Source organism: Myxocyprinus asiaticus, chromosome 41, assembly GCF_019703515.2.
Source record: "Myxocyprinus asiaticus isolate MX2 ecotype Aquarium Trade chromosome 41, UBuf_Myxa_2, whole genome shotgun sequence".
Classification (NCBI taxonomy): domain Eukaryota; kingdom Metazoa; phylum Chordata; class Actinopteri; order Cypriniformes; family Catostomidae; genus Myxocyprinus; species Myxocyprinus asiaticus.
In genome coordinates this window covers 31,180,855-31,201,254 of record NC_059384.1, presented here as the reverse complement: position 1 = coordinate 31,201,254, position 20,400 = coordinate 31,180,855, and the positions used below count along the sequence as shown (strand labels likewise).

The 20,400-nt window shown below is 39.9% G+C and overlaps 1 protein-coding gene across 4 annotated transcripts; it reads right to left on the bottom strand.

The window, feature by feature from the left end:
* Positions 1 to 498: 498 nt before the first annotated feature.
* Positions 499 to 18,692, bottom strand: LOC127432025 (NXPE family member 3-like). Of its 4 annotated transcripts, XM_051682778.1 has the most exons (9): positions 18,031 to 18,692; positions 17,738 to 17,802; positions 17,092 to 17,493; positions 7,984 to 8,399; positions 7,821 to 7,888; positions 7,511 to 7,714; positions 2,200 to 2,295; positions 1,955 to 2,046; positions 499 to 1,130 (listed from the first exon to the last, which is right to left on the bottom strand). In XM_051682778.1, exons 1-9 carry the CDS (start codon positions 18,059 to 18,061, stop codon positions 933 to 935), a joined length of 1,572 nt encoding a protein of 523 aa, XP_051538738.1. In that variant the 5' UTR covers positions 18,062 to 18,692; the 3' UTR covers positions 499 to 932. The 4 variants fall into 4 exon arrangements, with proteins under 4 accessions (XP_051538738.1, XP_051538734.1, XP_051538737.1 ...); XM_051682774.1 differs by having other exon boundaries at positions 1,955 to 2,295; XM_051682777.1 differs by having other exon boundaries at positions 1,955 to 2,295; positions 18,466 to 18,692.
* Between the last annotated feature and the right edge of the window lie 1,708 nt (positions 18,693 to 20,400).

Here is a 20,400-nt window from a genome sequence, read left to right as displayed (position 1 = left end):
CACAATCGGAAAGGCATCTTTGAAAAGACGCGTCTTCAAAAAGACGTTCCGCGTGTGCGCTCTGAGAGAAATATATACTCTTTTAGAGGGGAAAAATGCTCTTTCAGAAAATATACTCTCTAGTTTTTCTGCCGAAGCGCCCAGGGGCATTCTCTGCAGTGCACCACTGCAGAGGAGGGAGAAGCTGCTGAAATGCGCCGTCAGTTCCAGCAGCGGTGAATGAACAGTAATATTCAGCTCCGAAGAGAAAATCTGAATGAGTGGTTGCATACCAGCTCCTTTTATACCCGTATGTCCGGGGGAGTGGCATGCAAATACCACTCGCCAATTTTCATTGGCCTTTTATCAAAGACCAGAGGTGTCTCGGGCTCCCAAGAGTGACCCCTAGTGTTACTACATTGACACAACGTCGAGTGAGTGACATATAGGGAACTGTGTTTTCTTAATGGCATGAATCACACTGAAGGCCTAGACTTTTAATGCATGGCCCGCCACAGCTTTTGACCTTTAAACAAAACAAGTAACAATGTTTATTGTTCTTACGGGTGTTACAAAACAAGCAATAAATAACCAAGAAATAATTAACACATAGAACAAATTACAAGCTTTTAGAGAGATCACAGAGATAAAACAAAGATCTCACATTCAAGTCTGAAACAAAGATTTATTATTGTAAATTATTGTGTGTTTTATTACTCGTAAATAAAGATATGATAATAGAACATGATGACAGATTTAATTAATGTTCACTTTGAAATCATATACAGTAAGTTACACCTCTTCTCTAATTTAGATCGTCTCCTAATTTTAATTGGCATCATGCTGTATCTATAAAGTTATTAACATATTCACATTTATGTATGGTATAACAAAGTAAAACATATTCAATATTCATAGTAATCAGAGTAGTAGTAATTATTGTGTCTGATGTTTCAGGTAGGGCAGATATATGAGAGTAACATGTCGACCTCATTAGCAATGATAACAGGACCTGGGTGAAGGTCTTCAGGTAGATAGTGACAGGAAGTCATCTGCCAGACATCTAAGTAGATCACTCCATTAATATCTCTGAACATCTCTCTCATCACTGTGTTCAACTGCAGTGCATACCAATCACTTTGAAAAATGTTCTGTAACAACACCGATCAATACAAAATACTTGAGTCTGAGCATGAATGAGCATCAATATTAAAATAATAGTTCACTGAAATATGAAAAATTCTGTCATGATTTACTGAACCTCATGTCATTCAAAACCTGTATGCTGTCATTTTTCATCCATGGAACCTAAAGGATTGTCTTTTATTTAATCTGAATGCAATTGCGAATGAGATTTCAGAGTTTCAGATTATCAAGCAATTTAAGTTTCAGTGTCTGAAACTTGTTCTCACAAAGAGCTATCGTATGGCTTCAGAAGACTAATACAGCAGAATATAGCATACAGACTACATTTTTGGTGCTTTAATGGGTGCTTCATGGAGCTTTCAATGGAGTCACTTTGAAATGACTTTGTATTAAAAAGACCTGTTTAAAGATTCTTCAAAAATTCTTATTTGTATTCCACAAATAAATAAATAAAACAACAGCATTTATGGTTGGAATGACATGAGGGTGAGTAAAAATTGACAGAATTTGACTAAATTGATTTTAGGTTGGCTCCAGTGCCCCAGTGTTACCAGGCTTTTTAAAAACTGTAGTTGGCAGTTGACACATAACATGCAAAGTCTCTCAATTCATATGAGGCCACTAATGATTTATGCATAATAAATTAAAATGAAATCAGCAATGTACTTTATAGTACAATAGTAAAGTATTGAAATAGTTTTAGATAAGAATTGAATGTCACACTCCAGGACATGTGAACTACTCATATGGAGCATATGGCCAGTGAGGCCATATCATAAAAAGTTATTAATAGGAAAACAAGGATGAAAACCTCTATGACAGAGTGTACCTTTAGTCCTGCAGTGTTGCCAGACTTGATGATGACAGTAGTATCTGGTGCACGGCTCAGTAGTGCAACAACAGCCTGACGAATTTTGGCCACTTCATGGACGTAAAATGTTAGTGGGTGAAAAACCAGGTGAGCACAGATTGTGAAGACAACGACTGCATGATGACCACCAGCTATTTCATCAATATCATTGCTCAAATAATGCAGATCTGTAATTGGCATTTTAGAAAATTTCAATGGAACACCTTGCATTCGCCAGTGAACAATGATATTATTTTTCAACTCCACAGCCATCAGAGGTCCACCAATATGATAAGTGTGGAGGTCCATTCTCCTTAAACCTAAATAAGATCAGAAAAACTAACATCAGAATCCTTGCTTGTCAAAATAATTTTTTTCTTCATTGGAAAAAATTACATTATTCAGCATCTATTGTTTTAGATTTTATAATATAAAACCTATCAAATATTGTTTTTGTGTTGCTTAAAAAGTGTGCTTGTACTCTTTCTAAATGCCACTGGTCTGATATTTTGTTATCTAATGCAATGACACTTGCATCAGAACTCGGAATGTGAGGACTCTATATCAAAGTGGCTGACTCGCCCAACTACTGCAGGTTTTCGACGACTACCATTTGGACATCCTGGGCATCAGCGAAGTTAAGAGGACGAAAATCGGCCATTCCAATAGTGGCGGCAAGGTCATCCTGTACTCAGGACACAAAGAATTGCATGAACGTGGTGTTGGTCTGGTCTTCGGAAAAAGAGCAGCGGACGCCCTCGTCGGCTGGAAACCCGTCAGCGACAGAATAATTACAGCTCAATTTGCCTGTGGCCATGCCAAAGCGATCGTCATCCAAGTTTATGCGCCGGCAGAAAGTGCAGAAGACATGGCAAAAGAGAAATTCTATGAGCAACTTCAAGACATGTTCGACGACATCCAAAAACACGATTTGAAGATCCTAATCGGCGAATTCAATGCCCAACTGGGCGGCAATCAACAGGGCCTCGACAGAGTGGTTGGAGTCCATGCATCTTCTGAACATCTCAGTGACAATGGAGAATGGCTGATATCATTCTGTGAACACAACAGGTTCATATCGGCAGATCCACAAGAAGACTTGGCCAGATGGGCGCACCCTCAACAACATCGACTTAATCTGCTTTAGCCAGAAGTAGAGATCGTCCGTATGCAATGCAAGTGCTTACAGAGCAGCAGATGCTGGATCGGATCATTATCTAGTCAGGGCGGATATCAAGTTAAAACTACGAAATCAAAGGCAGCCCACACCAAAGAAATTGTTCGCAGTGGAGAAGCTCAAAGACCCTGTCACCACTGACACCTTAGCTCTGGAATTGCATAATCGTTTTGTACTGCTCGAGGAGATGGAGGATGTGGAAGAGCTCTGGATTAACATCAGAGACACCATCACGATTTGCGCCCAGGACATCATTAAAAGTCGCCGAGGCCGACAGAGAGAGAAATGGATCCAAGACCGATCGTGGAATCTGAATCTGAAGAAAATTTAGGCGGGAGCAGTCAAAGAATGCAGAAGAATTAGACACGATGAGCCAGAGATACGTGGAGTTGGATCGGCTTGTAAAGAAAAGCTGTAGAAAGGGAAAAAAAGTAATGTTTACAGCTAAAGGGAAACGAAGCACATAAATCGGCTGACCAAAATAACACAAAGTCCCTCTATCGCATCATCAACGAGCTGGCCGGCACAAGAAGCAATTCCAATGTCCCATTCAAGGACAAGAACGGGAAGTTTTGGTCACCCAAGACGAGCAAAACAAGAGATGGATTGAACACTTCTGGGAAACTCTTAATCAACCAGACCCGACCACCACTTATGATTTAGAGGTGGATGAAGCTGGGGAACAGTTCCAAGTGGACACCGGCAAAATCACCATTGAAGTGAAAGTCGCAACAAAAAGCCTCAAGAACAATAAGGCGACCGGCATAGACAAGACACCTGCAGAGATCCTGAAGCACGGCAGCCAGGCCATATTCGAAACGCTGATGACGCTGTTTAACAAATTCTGGTGAAATGGAGAAGTACCAGGAGACTGGCAAAGAGGTACGATAGTGTTGGGCCTCATGTATTCAGATAGAAGACAAAAGGCAGGCCCAAAACATTCGTAAAACCTAACTCAGGCCCACATACAAAGTCATAAATCTTACTTATAAAAACCACGCCAAAATCAAACAACGGGAGTCCAAAACAGACTACAAATCCCATGAAGCCTTGCTCACTAAATGATCTAACTCTCAACTCCTATTGGATGAGGCACACGACAGAACGCACCTCAACCATGACATCATCAGGAGTAGAAATACCTCTGAAATGCTTCCGGGATTCGCTTCCAGCAACTTTGCTCGCCGTGTGTAGACGCAGCTCATCGCTGCTCTCAGGTGTAGCCTTGTGGCACAAGGAAGTAACGTATGACTTGAAACTGTGGCCATACAATCTCCATTTCGCTGGACGATTTGAGATTACTCTGTGTTCCACCGAACACTCTAACGGATCCGAAGGAGACCGCTGAGCAATCCGCATCTTCATCCGTTTGCCTGCAGAAGCGAAGAGATTAAGATTTCTCTTCCAGCCTGCCAAGAATCAGCAGCCGTAACGCCTGCCGACAGAGCGAGGAAACAGCCTCCCGTCATCACCCGAGCCTCGAGAAACTGAGTCGGAGTTAAAGGACGGATGAACACACATTCTACCTGTATCCTCATGCGATTCAAGTAAGAGGTTTACGTCTGGGCAGAGATAGAATATTATAGTGTGTTATTCTTGTGTATCAACGTTATTGCTTGTACAGTTTACGGACTGCCGTGTCCGCTCATTGCAATTAATACTCAAGGTATTATCATGTATGAGATTTGCTGTGTTGCAGTCCAACCACATTGGACTGTTGTGCATTTCCGCCATCGCGGGTGAGACCGGCATACTGAGTTTATCCATTAAAGAATCAAAGACCGCGGGACGGTTTACGAGCCGTCCACCGCGTCTCTGTGTGATAAACTAACAGCTGCTTTCTCTCCCACGATCACGAAATCGGCTTTGGGGCAGTCACTTTATTCTCTCTCTCTCTCGTACTAACCACACACACACACCCCTCACAAACATTCTCGCACACATTTTTGGCTAGTAGATAGCTTCGTGATAAAGCTCAGCTTTGTCCCTAAGCTATCGTACAAGCGGATGCACGCGGTAAACTGGTAGACGCCATTGAATGGTTTCTCTCCCCCCACATTCGTGGCTATATTCTCTGGCTGGAAGTCTCGCGTGACATACTCTCCACGAGAGTCACGTCCGCCATTTTGTGCGCGTCCCTCCTTACACACACACACACACACACACACACACCCTCGTGTTATTGGATTATTTTGATTTCCATATCTAATCATATCACTGTTTAGTTTGTAGTTGTAAGTCGGAAGTTTATTGACTGCATTGTATTCATTATTAATTGATATTACTGCATAAATAAACTTTGTTATACTTCAAAGAGAAGTGTTTTGAATACACCTGTGTCACATGCTGACGGGATGTCTGTGCTCGGATTCAAGCCTTCATTCCTTGTTTCTTTTCGAAAATTGATATTCGGATGTCGATTTTCCTACGAAAACAAATATTGAGACTGTTATACTATCTGGTTATTAGTCCCTGATTTCAGGGTGGTGCCCCGGCAATATTAATCCTTATTAATATTCTATTGATTTTTGATAATTGATCATTATCTTTGATGATTGTTGAATTTGAAGGATCAATAAGCTAGTGTTAATTTTAATCAATGTTTCATTGATGTTAACAATTAATGATTATCTTTAATAATTGTTGGTTTAAAGGATTAAAATTAAAGATTGATTCAAATCAATGTTCTATTGATTTTAATAATTAATAATTATCTTTGATAATTATTATTGCTAATAACCAAACCCGCTCCTAAACATAGCGCACTACATTTACTGGAGCCCCATATGAGATTTTAATGAGTTAGATTCAATTAATTAATTTAAATATTAATTAATAACTAAACAAATAATTATCAATTATTTCTGATAGTAACACTGATCTAAACAACCAGTAAAGCCCTACAATAGTCAAGATCCCAAAGAAAAGTAACATCTCCAAATGTATCAACTGGCGTGGCATCACCTTCCTCTCAGTGCCCGGAAAAGCTTTCTGCATAGTCCTCCTTCGGCGACTGCGAAAAGCCCTCGACCAACGCATGAGGGAGGAACAAGCCGGATTTCATGGTAGAAGATCGTGCAGTGAGCAAATCTTCACTGAACATTGTACAACAATGCACCGAATACCGGCATCCGCTAGCTATGAACTTCATCGAAAGTGTTTGACAGCATTCATCGAGAATCCCTTTAGCGAATCCTGCACTTCTACGGTGTACCGGCAGCTTTTATTACCATCTTCAAAAATCTGTACCTGCAATCAAGCTGCTGTGTCAAAGTAAAGAATGGTCACACAGACTTCTTTGAGATCACCACCGGGGTTAAACAAGGGTGCATGTCCCCTCTTCTCTTCCTCACTACCATGGACTACGTCATGCGGTGAGCAGGAGCACACATCGGGGCTAGAATCCACTGGTCCGACCAAGACCGCCTGGGCAACTTCACCGATGACATCGCCCTGCTAGAGGAAGATGAGATGAAGCTGCAAACTCCGACAACTGATCTAGAAGAAGACTCAAGCAAACTAGGCCTCAGGATAAGCACCGAGAAGTCAAAGATCATGCACGTGAATGCCATAGGCAGCACAAAGGGGATCATAGTCGGGTCACAGTGGCTAGTGGAGGTGGAGAAATTAATATACTTAGGTAGTGTGATCTCCAAGAATGGAGTTGCAGTGGCAGACATCAAATGCTACATCAGAAAAGTGACAGCTGTCTTTGGGAGGATGAAAAATATCTGGTGCTCGCTATCCATGTTTTTGAAGATCAAGCTCCGCCTGTTTACCTCCATTGTGGTATCAACGGCGATCTATGCCAGTGAGACCTGAAAGGCATTAACAAGAAGCTTGACATCTTCCAGCAAAGGTGATTACGCCGAATCCCTAAGATCCAATATTACGATCATATCACCAACGAAGAGGTGCTCCGAAGGATTGACGCGTGCAAGCTCCATATCATCGTTGCCCGTAGGAGACTCCGATTGGCTTACCAAGTTCTTCGAATGGAGAACCGTGGATCCCCAAGATCATAATGAGATGATTACCACTAGGCATGAAATGTCAACAAGGATGCCCCTGAAACACATGGAGAAGAACATTTATCCAAGACCTGAAGACACTAAACACCACATGCAATGATGCAGAGACCGTGGCCATAGACCGGAAATGCTGGAGAGAGCTTACTGCCCGATATGCTACTTAGCATGGGAGGATCTAAGTCTAAGTAATGCAATGGCATACATTTGGAAGTGTAGCTTAAGTTTCCAAATACTTTGTGGGGCCACTGTATGTTAGTTCTAAAAATGCTAAAATGACATGAAATAAAGTTGTTTATCCATCCAAGTAGTTTGTGCTATATTACTTGCCTGGCACTTTTTGTTCAAAATACTCAAACCACTGCCTTGCGGTGGAGTCTCCCATCAAATAGACAATCTTGTTTTTAAGACAGTTTCCCATTTCTGGAGGACTGAAGCGTTTAGTGTTACATACAAAAGACTTCCAGATGTCATGCAAATAGAATCCTGCAGGAACTGGTGTTTTCAGGCCAGGTCTACATCTCTCCATTGAGCCTAAAGCAAAGAAGTGGCATATTTACCTGAGAAAGTATGTTTTTTTTTTCTGTTGTAACTATATTTGCTTTAAAGATGACATTTGTCCTTTGAGATATGAACATACCAATGCCTGTAGTGTTGGGATGGACAAATATGTGTGTGTCTCCAGTAAGAGCGACATTTGTTAATTTCCTATAGACAGACAGACAGACAGACAGACAAAATGATTAATAAATAATTTTTCTACAATTCAAGAATTAATTTTTAACCTTTTCCCATTCATTCACTTTGTAAAAAGTTTCTTCTCAATGGGATTTAATGGGTTTTCCAGAGGTCCACTTGAGTGATACACCCAGTTGTCACAGGACAGTGTCTTTGGTCTCTCACACTGCCACACTGTCCCTTTTTTTATGTCCTTATACTCGCAGCAGCAGTTGCCTTTAATCCAACTTCCGTTTGGGCCCCATTTAAGATTACATTCTACTACTTCACTGATTCTTTCTCCATTAGGTCCTGGTCCTTCAAAGTAGCCTTTATAGTGACTGCGTGGGAATGACGACTCCCTGTATTTTTTTAGACTCTGCACAACCTCACTGGAATGGACTAGACGCACAGACACTTGTGCCTGGCCTTCCCATGGCAGAAGTAGATCAACAGAGTAAGTCCCATTACGGTAATCCACAACCTCTCCAAACACACTTGCCTACAAGAACAAAGAAGAAAAGATGAATTACCTGTCATTCTAATATTTTTTGGTTAGGTGCATTTTAAAGCTTATCAGCCTAAAAGTAACATCCAGTATATTGTAAATAAATCAACAATTCAGTAATTGCACAAATGCCTGTAATTTTTTACCTCAATAATCTATTACTTGATCACCTAAAAAAATCAAAAAACATTTTGACTTGAGTAAAACCTCTTAATTTAGATGTCACCGCATTAAACACACTGTTTAAGATACCTGACAAAAATTTTTTTTTAAAGTGTACATAAATTTGATGTAATTCTACAAAAAGAAAAACAAATTGGGTAACTAAATATTTTCTAAACACATCAACAAAAATACAGTGAATAAAAAATATTTTCTACACACATACACAGAAAGATAATACACAGATGAGCCAAAACATTATGACCACCTGCCTAATATGCTGTTGGTCCTCAGCATGCCACCAAAACAGCACCGACCCACCAAGGCATGGACCCTACAAGACCCCTGAAGGTGTTCTGTGGTATCTGGCACCAAGACATTAGCAGCAGATCCTTCAAGTCATCATGGCACTCTGACTGGTCTGCGGTTAAGCAGCCCTATACGCAGCAGGGCGCGATGCACTGCGTTTTGTGACACATTCCTCCCTTATCCATCATTTAAAAAATTTGTGACTTGTGCCACAGTAGACCTTATGTCAGTTCAGACAAGACGGGATACCCTTCATTGCCCTCATGCATCGATGAGCATTGGGTGCCAAAAACCCTGTTGCCGGTTTATGGTTTGTGCCCCCTTGGACCACTGTCGGTAGATACTCACCACTGCTGACCGGGAGCACCCCACAAGCCTTGCCATTTCAGAGACGCTCTGACTCTTTGAAAATTTGGCCCTTGTCATAGTCGCTCTGGTCTTTACTCCTGCCCATTTCTCCTGCATTCAACAAGTTGACTACGAGAACTGATTGTTCACTTACCATCTAATCTACCCAGACCTTGACAAGTGGCCTTGTTAGGAGATGATCAACATTATTCGCTTCACCTGTGAGAGGTCATAATGTTTTGGCTCATTGTGTGTGTGTGTGTGTGTGTGTGTGTGTGTGTGTGTGTGTGTGTGTATATATATATATGAAATATATATACTGAAATATCACATTGACATATGTATTCAGACCCTTTGCTATGACACTTCAAATTTAGCTCAGGTTGATCCCATTTATCTGGATCATCTTTGAGATGTTTCTACACTTTGACTGGAGTCCACCTGTGGCAAATTCTATTGATTGGACATGATTTGGAAAGACACACACCTGTCTGTATAAGGTCTAACAGCTAAAAATGCCTGCAAAGCTCAGAGACAAGACTGTGTCGAGGCACAAATGTAAAGAAGGTTACAAAACATTTTGGCTGCATTGAAGGTTCCCAAGAGCACAGGGCCTCCATAATTCTCAATTGGAAGAAGTTTGGAACAACCAGGACTCTTCTTAGAGCTGGCCGCTTGGCCAAACTGAGCAATCAGGGGACAAGGGCCTTCATAAGAGAGGTGACCAAGAACCCGATGGTCACTCTGGTTGAGCTCCAGAGATCATGTGTGGAGATGGGAGAAACTTGCAGTAGGACAACCATCACTGCAACACTTCACTGATCTGGGCTTTATGGCACAGTGGCCAGATGGAAGCCTCTCCTCAGTGCAAGACACATAAAAAGCACCTAAAGGACTGTGAGAAACAAGATTCTCTGGTCTGATGAAATGAAGATTGAACTGTTTGGCCTCAATTCCAAGTGTCATTCTGGAGGAAAACAGGAATCGCTCATCACCTGCACAATACCATCCCAATGGTGAAGAATGGTGGTGGTAGCTTCATATTGTGTGGGTGTTTTTCTGTGGCAGGGACTGGGGGACTGGTCAGGGTTGAAGGAAAGCTGAATGCAGCAAAATACAGAGATATCCTTAATGAAAACCTGTTCCAGAGGGCTCAGGACCTCAGACTGGGCCGAAGGCTCACCTTCCTACAAGATAATGACCCTAAGCACACAGCCAAGACAACACAAGAGTGGCTTAGGGACAACTCAAATGTAGTTGAGTGGCCCAGCCAGAGCCCGGATTTGAACCCAATCGAACATGTTGCGCAGAGGCACTGTTTCCGGATATCGCGTTGCGTAGTCCACCAGGACCAACACAAAGCAATGCCGGCTAGCTGGCAATTCTTCTTTCTCTCTCTCTCCTTTCCCTCTCTCTCTGTGTGTCTCCGCTCACCCTTTCTCTCTCCCCATGCCTCCCCTTGTCTCTCCCCCAGGTTCACAGGAGGCGAGGTGGACCACTCTGACAGAACGGCCGGAAGGGCAGCGTCTCCCCTCCAGAGATGGTGGGGAGTTGGTTAGTCTGGTGACACCCTGGCCTCAATCGGGTGGGGGAGGAGTGTGACGAGGAGGAGGGCGTGGCCGGGCAGTGATTATGCATGGCCGGCACAGAATCAGCCAATCAGCAGGAGAGCGAGATAAAGGGGAGCCAGAGGTGCCAGTTCGAGAGAAAGAGAGAGAGAGAGACACTCGTGGCCGCGTTGCATGTGTGTCCTTACGTTTATGTTTGTTTTATGTTGAGTTTCTGATTAAACTTTATGTTTACTGTTCAGCTGGTTCCCGCCTCCTCCTTGCCCATCCTTTATACTGTTACAATCTATTTTTCGACTCAAACTCTTCAGACATGTTTGTAAGTTCTGGTCTCTGGTTTGTGTGCAGCTAAGTTGTGTTTTTTGTTGTTAATATCGCTGGTGGTCCTGTTGAAGAGAAACAAAACAATTGTTGAGAAACAAAAACAAATTGTGCAAGGGGCTCTAAAGCTAGCCAGCTAGGTAATGTTGGTGACAAGTTTAAATCAGCAAAATTCAATATTCAGTATATTTACATATTCATTTAGTTTACTCCCTAGTAACCTGGGTTACATTATTTATCTATCTGTCTGTCTGCCTGCCTGCCTGTCTGTCTGCCTGTTTATCTAATAGTATATTGTAGGGGGTCGGCAATCTTTTTGACATGGAGTGCCATTTTTTATTTTCTGGGCAATGGCTGTATTTCCAGGTTTAATTTATATTTTGAATAGACTCTGATTTTTGAACCCCACGATGTGGGTTTATGTTTTCTCTTTTAATCGTTTAATGTAATTTTGACTGTTGTGCATGCAGGTGTCCTGAAAATATATTCTACCTATCAGGATGTGCTACCAATGCTATATTTATATAGTTTTAGGGTTGGGTTTGGGGTAGAGTTAGGGCTTCCCGAGTACAGCCTCACACCATATCACACTATCTGATATTATGCTGATATTATGTTATGCTGGTAGCACATCCTGATAGGTATTTTCTGCCTGACAAGATGTGCTACCAAGGTTTTTAACACATTTCATACTGTTGTAGTACATACCGACAGGTTCTCCCATGCCTCCCGACATGTGCTACCCATGTTTTAACTTTACATATCACTGTTTTTACTGCTGGTACCACATCCTGAGCAGGTAGCACAGATTGTCAGAACACCAGCTTGTGATGCACGAATGGCTTGCACGTGCTGCACGAGTCTGTTGGGTATACTGTAGTCTTGTCACATTTTAACTTTTTTTTTAGCTCCCATTCAGCTCATGAAAACACGCTGCGTGATCATGAGGAAGGATTACACCAAGATGTAAATTGGAATGCATAAATGCGGAAATTCATATGAATAAAATAGTCTACTCCTCTCTCGCCATTGCTGGCGTGCCACTGATTACCCCTCCATTTGCCAATGCTGGCACGTGTGCCATAGGTTGCCGATCCCTGGTATATTGTAACAAAGTATTGTTTCTGCACATTTATCTGTGTGGGATATTAAACACTTCATGCGCTCAGCGGATTCAGCTTGCAATATGTGGTGGAAGGGGAAGAGTTACCTGCCTGACAAATCAATTGTAATTAATGGTGAATGTGGCATATAACGAAGCATGTTAGCCAAACTCAGGTTAACGCGACAATGCATTGCATGCGTTTGAAACGTCACTTGGCGAATGAAAAATGGCGAATGCTTCCATGTTGTAAAAAACTATTAGTGTTCCATTTGAGTCGATACTACACTTGAAAAATCCATACACTAAATGGCTGAGTGCATAGTGTAGCCCAGTGTTTCCCAACCGGGGTGCCGTGGCAGCCTGGGGTGTCGTCTCCAACATCCTCCAACAATTTGAAAAATCTAAAAATGCATATCTTAAAAACCAGAATGTCATACATTTCTCAATAATAACAAGTAGTAATAATAATAATAATAATAATAATATTACTGCCGCTGTGACTCTCTCTCTCATTCTGCAGCTCATTGGGCTCGTGAATGGACATGAAGTACATTGATATATCATGTCTCTGCATGCAAGCGACACGATAAAAAATGTATCCTCTTTTTAATCAACGAAGCAGTCTATAATTGCAAGCGACATTGGTGCGATCTTTTTGCTTTGTCACATCGTCGTGCGAGCTCATAGTACAGCTGCTTTGATAACAATGGCAGAAACAGCAAAAATGCTTTGTATGTAATGCTTCCAGAACAGTAGGTTGAAGAGAAATGCTTCAGACTACATCATCCTGTTAAACAAATGATACATCTCTCATCTCATCTGACCTGTACAGGTATTTTTCTGCCTTGTGAATTAATCATTTCAATAATTAGGCCTGTTTAATGATTTACATAAAATAAAAACTATATTATTATTAATGTAAATGCATGGTATGCAAAATATCATCTTATTATCTATCTGTCTTCTACATATTATTACCTATTTTCAATAAACATAACTGATTTAGCAGCAAGGTCCCCTCTTTCAGGAATTAAACTGATAATTTTCTGTGCATTTTGTCAACTTTAAACTGGAGAGCACTGACTTATTTAAGGGATAACACCACTCTTAAAGGAATAGTTGACTCCAAAATGAAAACTCTGTCATCACTTAATCACCTTCATGTTTTTGCAAACAAATATGGCTCTCTTTCATCCATGGAACTTAAAAGGAGATATTAGACAAACTGTTAGTCTCAGTCACCATTCACTTTCATTGTATGGAAGAAAGATGAATGAAAGTGAATGGTGACATGGACTAACATTCAGCCTAACATCTCCTTTTGTGTTCCACAGAAGAGAGAAATGCATATGGGCTTGGAATAACATATGGTCGGATAATCATGACAGAATTTTCATTTTTGGGTGAACTATCCTTTTAACTACAGTTGTGCTCAAAAGTTTGCATACCCTGGCAGAAATTGTGAAATTTTGGCATTGATTTTGAAAATATGACTGATCATGCAAAAATGTCTTTTATTTAAGGATAGTGATCATATGAAGCCATTTATCATCACATAGTTGTTTGGCTCCTTTTTAAATCATAATGGTAACAGAAATCACCCAAATGGCCCTGATCAAAAGTTTACATACCCTTGAATGTTTGGCCTTGTTACAGACACACAAGGTGACACACACAGGTTTAAATGGCAATTAAAGGTTAATTTCCCACACCTGTGGCTTTTTAAATTGCAATTAGTGTCTGTGTATAAATAGTCAATGAGTTTGTTAGCTCTCACGTGAATGCACTGAGCAGGCTAGATACTGAGCCATGGGGAGCAGAAAAGAACTGTCAAAAGACCTGCGTAACAAGGTAATGGAACTTTATAAAGATGGAAAAGAATATAAAAATATATCCAAAGACTTGAAAATGCCAGTCAGTACTGTTCAATCACTTATTAAGAAGTGGAAAATTCGGGGATCTCTTGATACCAAGCTAAGGTCAGGCAGACCAAGAAAGATTTCAGCCACAACTGCCAGAAGAATTGTTCGGGATACAAAGAAAAACCCAGAGGTAACCTCAGGAGAAATACAGGCTGCTCTGGAAAAAGACGGTGTGGTTGTTTCAAGGAGCACAATACGATAATACTTGAACAAAAATGAGCTGCATGGTCGAGTTGCCAGAAAGAAGCCTTTACTGTGCCAGTGCCACAAAAAAGCCCGGTTACAATATGCCCGACAACACCTTGACACGCCTCACAGCTTCTGGCACACTGTAATTTGGAGTGACGAGACCAAAATAGAGCTTTATGGTCACAACCATAAGCGCTATGTTTGGAGAGGGGTCAACAAGTATTGTGCTCCTTATTGTGCCAAAGAACGTAAAACACAAATGGTCCATATTGTTATTATTCTAATGCATTACATACAGCCCATTTACACCACCAAATTCTTATGAATGGGCTGTCTTAATTTTTATGAACACTGCTGTACAGAAAATGGAATATATAATAGGAAGCAGATGGTGCAATAACTGGAGAACAAACTCAGAATTAAATTGCACTTGACCCAACCCATTTGCTCCTAGACTTAGTGCATACTTGCACAAAAATACCAAAACTTCATGGCCATGCCCACTGACTTTTGACGTATTGATAGCCCTGCGCTTAAGGCATAGCGCTCTTAAAATAGGCCATAGGTTTGGTTCAGCATTCTCAATCCAAAGCTCATCAATTCAGTTTTTTTAACAACAATTATCTGCACAATCTCCCTCCTGCACTGGCACCTGTGTACAAGTTTACAATATTTTCAGGACAAGGAAACTCATATTTCCCTCACTGAATGGGAGGATAATTGAGCAAACAAAAGAATAGCCATTTTGTCTTTCAGTTTTAAATTTATTTTTAATTATTCTATAATAAATTGCCATTATTTTCTTTTGTGTGTTGATATTGTCAAAAATATGGGCTTTAGCAGATCTTTAAATTGTTCTTAGTTTTCATAATTTGTAAACAATAGCCCAAAAACGTTAAAATGATCAATATGTTTTTAATTTCAAAGTCAAGTTGATAAACGTCGTTTGTTCTTTAGAAAGAATTTTCAAAGGAATTTATGGCTAAACACCATAAAAAAACAACTAAATAGCTCGTACCATTTTATTGTAAATAAACGTACAGTATCTTACGGGTGTTTTTTTTTGTCGTTTTTTTCATGGTGCTTACCATGAAAGATATAGCTAAAATCAAGAAAATACTGTTAAATGTTTGCCACTGTTGAGTTTTCATCTGAATTAATATGACACCCCGGAAAGACAATAGGCTTGTTGAAAACGCATGTAGTCTTTTACCTTCTGTCAAATGCCTGGAAAACCAGCCCCAGGTAAAGAATGTCCTGTGTGAATTCACATGCATGTAAAAAATCTGGTAAATCTGCCTTGCCCAGCCTTTAATCCTTTTAAGGTTGTTTTTCAAGTGTCAGAAATACTTGTAAACAATGATCAATGAGAAGACAACAGAAAATATAAAGACACACCTTATTCAGAGAGATAAAGCTATTACTATCTATTGTTCATTAATGCATATGCATTGGTTAGAAAATTAAGAAAAGATCACAAATACATAATTTTGTGATTGGGAAATTGTGTTAAAATGTGAATCTGTTCTTTGGACACTGCTGCCTCGCATTTCGGATTATTATTTTTTTCCTGAATGACGAATAAAATTGCAAAAAATGTATTAATCTTTTTAATTCAAGAGTGCAATATACTTTCAAAGGTTCGTTAATATCAACAGTTGTGTTGTATTTTGCATGAAATTCAATTTATCCTAATAATCCCAGATAGGCCTACTATTCCATGCAATAATTAGGCTAATTAGCACACCTAAACCATTTTCTGAAAGGCCATTTTCGTGTGACTTCAGTGCGTAAAACAGCAGACACACCCATCTGCATCTCCGCCAGGTACGGCAATAGCACCGCCCACAACCGCAAAGCCCTGCAAAGGGTGGTGCGAACTGCCAGACACATCATCGGAGGCGAGCTTCCCTCCCTCCAGGACATATATACCAGGCGGTGTGTGAAAAAAGCTCGGAGGATCATCAGAGACTCCAGCCACCCGAGCCATGGGCTGTTCTCACTGCTACCATCAGGCAGGCGGTATCGCAGCATCAGGACCCGCACCAGCCGACTTCATGATAGCTTCTTCCCCCAAGCAATCAGACTTTTGAACTCTTGATCTCTCACGATCAACATACATCAGCACTGCACTTTATTAAACTTATCTCACACCGGACTGTCATAAATTATATTCTCTCTTAACAACACACTGGCAACTGACTATCATCTGACAGTCAATACAGTACAATACAAACTAATGTACATTTTATATATACTATTTTATTTTATTATTGTATAATGTGTATTCTATATTGTGTGTATTGTATAATGTACATTGTATGTTATTATTTGTATATTGTGTTGTAATTATGTGTATATTAGATTTTAAATTGTGTGTTAATCTGATGTTTATTGTAAATTGATATATGTCTCATCACTGTCACGACTACTATGTTGATTGGAACTGCACCCAAGAATTTCACACACCATTGCACTTGTGTATATGGTTGTGTGACAATAAAAGTGTTTTGATTTTGATTTGATCTGAGTAGTACAGATATAGCTTATCTCATGCAAATTGATAAACATTACAGACGTCCTCATTAACAATTATTTTAACATTTGTCCTGATAACTAATCCTTCCCCAAAATCTCTTACAAATGACTTATCTGATAGAATGTTTAAATCTTAAATGTGTTTTAAAACACATTTTAAAACTGGAAAAGGCACCTATTTCATAGAATGACCCTTTTTTGATCCCCAAGTGTACTCAACATACCTTTAACTTTGAATTGAACAGCTTTGCTTGGAAAAAATCCCCTCCATATGGTTTCAGATTGTTGTTGTGGTCTCTGGCTGTGATAATAACATGGATTTTTTCTCCCACTTTATAACTGTCACCGAGTCCCACAATCGAGAAAGTTGAGTGGACTGGACTTGTGCTCAGATTCAGCTGAGTGATTTCTTTATCTGGACTCTGCCAGTCTAGAGCCTTCTGCAGACTTGTCCACTCATCAAGACTGATTCCCATATCCTCATGACTGATTCCCATGATATCAAGCACAGAGATTGTGGGTGAGGAATTTGTTTGTCTGTGTCTTCCTTCCAGAGATACAGGTTTAGGAGCGGGGTGCTGGAATTGTTGTGTCCAACTCCCACCATCCATCAATCTCCAAATAGTCTAAAAGATAACATAGATAACAGTCACACTTAATTCCAATAAAAAAATGTTTTCTTGTATTAAAATCATAGCATGTTTTGATCAAAGACCACAACTGAACTGGATATACAGACAGACAGTGTACTGGTAGATTTAGCCTGGTAAAGTTGCTGTGCAAATTATATCTTTAAAGCTAATCTTATATGATAATAACAAGTTTTAACAATCAATCTTAAATATGTGTTTTGTTTTTTTATGAATTTACCACACAAGTTGATGTCCAAAGGCATAGCAGCACTAGACCAATATGACAATGTGTTAATCTGTGAACTGAGAAGAGTGAAACATTGCAGTTGTGAAATAAAATAAGTTTGATTCAGTCATTAAATAATATTTTTGTGTTTTAGTTTAAAACAAAATATTTCTCCGGCCACACGATTAACAATTCTTACAGCAGACTTATAGATAAGTTTCAAAACTGTTTAACTGTTGTAAGCAATTTTAATCCATATTTATAAACATTTTAGTAAGTTTCCAATGAACTATTAGAGTTTTTACCTGAAGATTCACGTGTGCGTGGAACGAACATAGCTGAGTCTGTTGCTTTCCTACTTGATCAGGTACACAAACACAATCTAGTAAAACTGGCCACACTGCTAAAGGGATGGGGCGTTTCAAGAACTCCAGGCTTTCTGGGGTTTTATCTTTTTTTTTTTTTCGTGGTTATTGCATTTACTTAATTTGAAATCATTTGGATTTCAATAAGTTTGTTAGGCCTACATGTAATTTTGTTTCTTTCCTTAAAAGGGTCATGATATAACTTTTTTGCCCCAATTTTAGGTCCACTGTTAATGATAATTATTTTTTATTTTTTTGCAGCAAAACAGTCATAATTTAGTAATATATGATCATTTTCCACGCTGTCTCTGGCTCTCTGACTGTTGAAACACTTGTTTTGTTGGCCCTTTTCCCCTTTAATCCTTAAATGCATACCTCAAGCGTCACGGAATGGGGTGTTTTAAGGAAGGACCCAAGCGCAGATGGCATCAATGAGCTTTTTTTAAAATAGAAATAAACATTAACCAAACTCTCTCGAGGGAGAACAGAACACAAACACAAACAAAACCAACTGAAATAAATACACGAAGAACTGATCCGTCAGGGAAGGAAACCAACCAACGAAGCAATCCAACCCAGCACAGCTGGCAGCTGCAGGAAAACTTCAGCGAGAACGGCCGCCGCCTCCTGGCGGACGGCAGCGGGAATAAGCGGGGGGCTGCAGCTAACTAGTTCTTCCTCCTCCGTTTACACGTCATAGGAGGTCATAGGAGGACTGGGGATTGGGCTTGTAATGCCCACCTGGAGAATGTACCCCAGGGATGGGAGTGCAGACTCCGTGCACTCGAGAAGGTGATGCAAAGTCCCAAATGCCCAAGCTTTTCCATCTCCCACCGACTGAGAGATGGATCGAGGCAGATGTTAAATACCTCCTTAAAATCAGTCTCATCATAATCCAGCTCATCCACTGCAATATATATATATATATATATATATATATATATATATAAAAATAATAATTATAATTTCCCTCACATTAGTTCCCCTCTGACAGACGTTGCAGAGGTGGATGATCTGGATCATGCGCTGACAGATGGAAAATACAATGGGAGGAAGATGCCTCTGCTGGGTCCAGTAGTGGCTGGAATTTTCTTTCAAGGAATGGGGTGTTTTAAAGCAGTCAAGTCATTTTTATTTGTATAGCACCTTTCACAACACACATCGTTTCAAAGTAGCTTTACAGAGAATAAAACTGTAATATCTATAATGTCTTAACCCTTTAAAGCCTGAGCCCCAAATTCCAAAAATTCCATTCTGTGCCAGAATGATATATCAAAATTCATATTATATTCATATTACATCACACACCTGAACTGTATATACCATATTGAAGAGAAGAACTAGGGTTTTCAAATGATATAAATATATGTATGATTATTTAATGCTAATCATCCTTTATCAATAAGATTTCACACAGCAATTTGTACAAAAATCTTCTCCGGCCACCATACTTCATCAGACAACTGCATTTCCAACCATTTTAATTACAAGCTAGAGGGAAACTTAGAGTGTATGAAATATACATAATTTTGTGGGCAATGTAGAATAGCAGACAGATTAGAAATATAATCTATTGTTTAAAAGTTATGACCATTCTAGTTATTAGTGGGAAAATGGAATAAAACAAAAATTTAGAATGTTAAGATACATTTCACATGACCACTCCTCAAATACTCCTTTTGAGCACCTGTAATAATAAATTGAGATTGCATCTGAAATTGCAGGACACAAACACTGAAATTTACATTTTATGTGTTCAATAAAATACACACTTTATTTAATCTGAACATTAGAATTACACATGAATTACACAGCAAAACATACAAAATCAAACTTTCGAGCTATCTACAGTAAATATATTTTTAATGAAGCGTGCAGGAACAGAATATTTTTTAAATTCATAAATACTCAACAACTGCAATACCAGTGAAGAGAAGAGAGGGAGAAACAACACCAGTAAACACAGCCCAACCTAGCCCTCTTCGCGAAACTGGTCACACTCAGCTAAGTGCCAAGACTGAAAACAGTTCCTATCGCGAACCAATTAAAGTCTTTTGCCATTACATTCCACCGCGCAACAAGCTACTTTAGTTTTATTTTCAGTCCTACTTTTCCTATAGCATAGCCAACATCTCTTAGAGGACTTTTCAAATTTAGGGACATGGGCTGTGTGGAGTGATGACGAAGGAGGGACTACAGGCTTTAGTGTATGCAAAGGGAAACTTGCATGAATATCGATATCTCCCAGCTGACGAGCCAGGTTTTCTCTGAAATCTATCTAGGTTAAGTTCACCGGCCTACGCTTATCCC

Coding starts and splice junctions, on each gene's coding strand:
- LOC127432025 (XM_051682774.1), bottom strand. CDS start 18,061: ATGTTCGTTCCACGCACACGTGAATCTTCAG. Junction 8,400..17,091: donor TGTTCAATTCAAAGTTAAAG/GTATGTTGAGTA, acceptor TTGTTCTTGTAG/GCAAGTGTGTTTGGAGAGGT. Junction 7,715..7,820: donor TCCCAACACTACAGGCATTG/GTATGTTCATAT, acceptor TCTTTGCTTTAG/GCTCAATGGAGAGATGTAGA.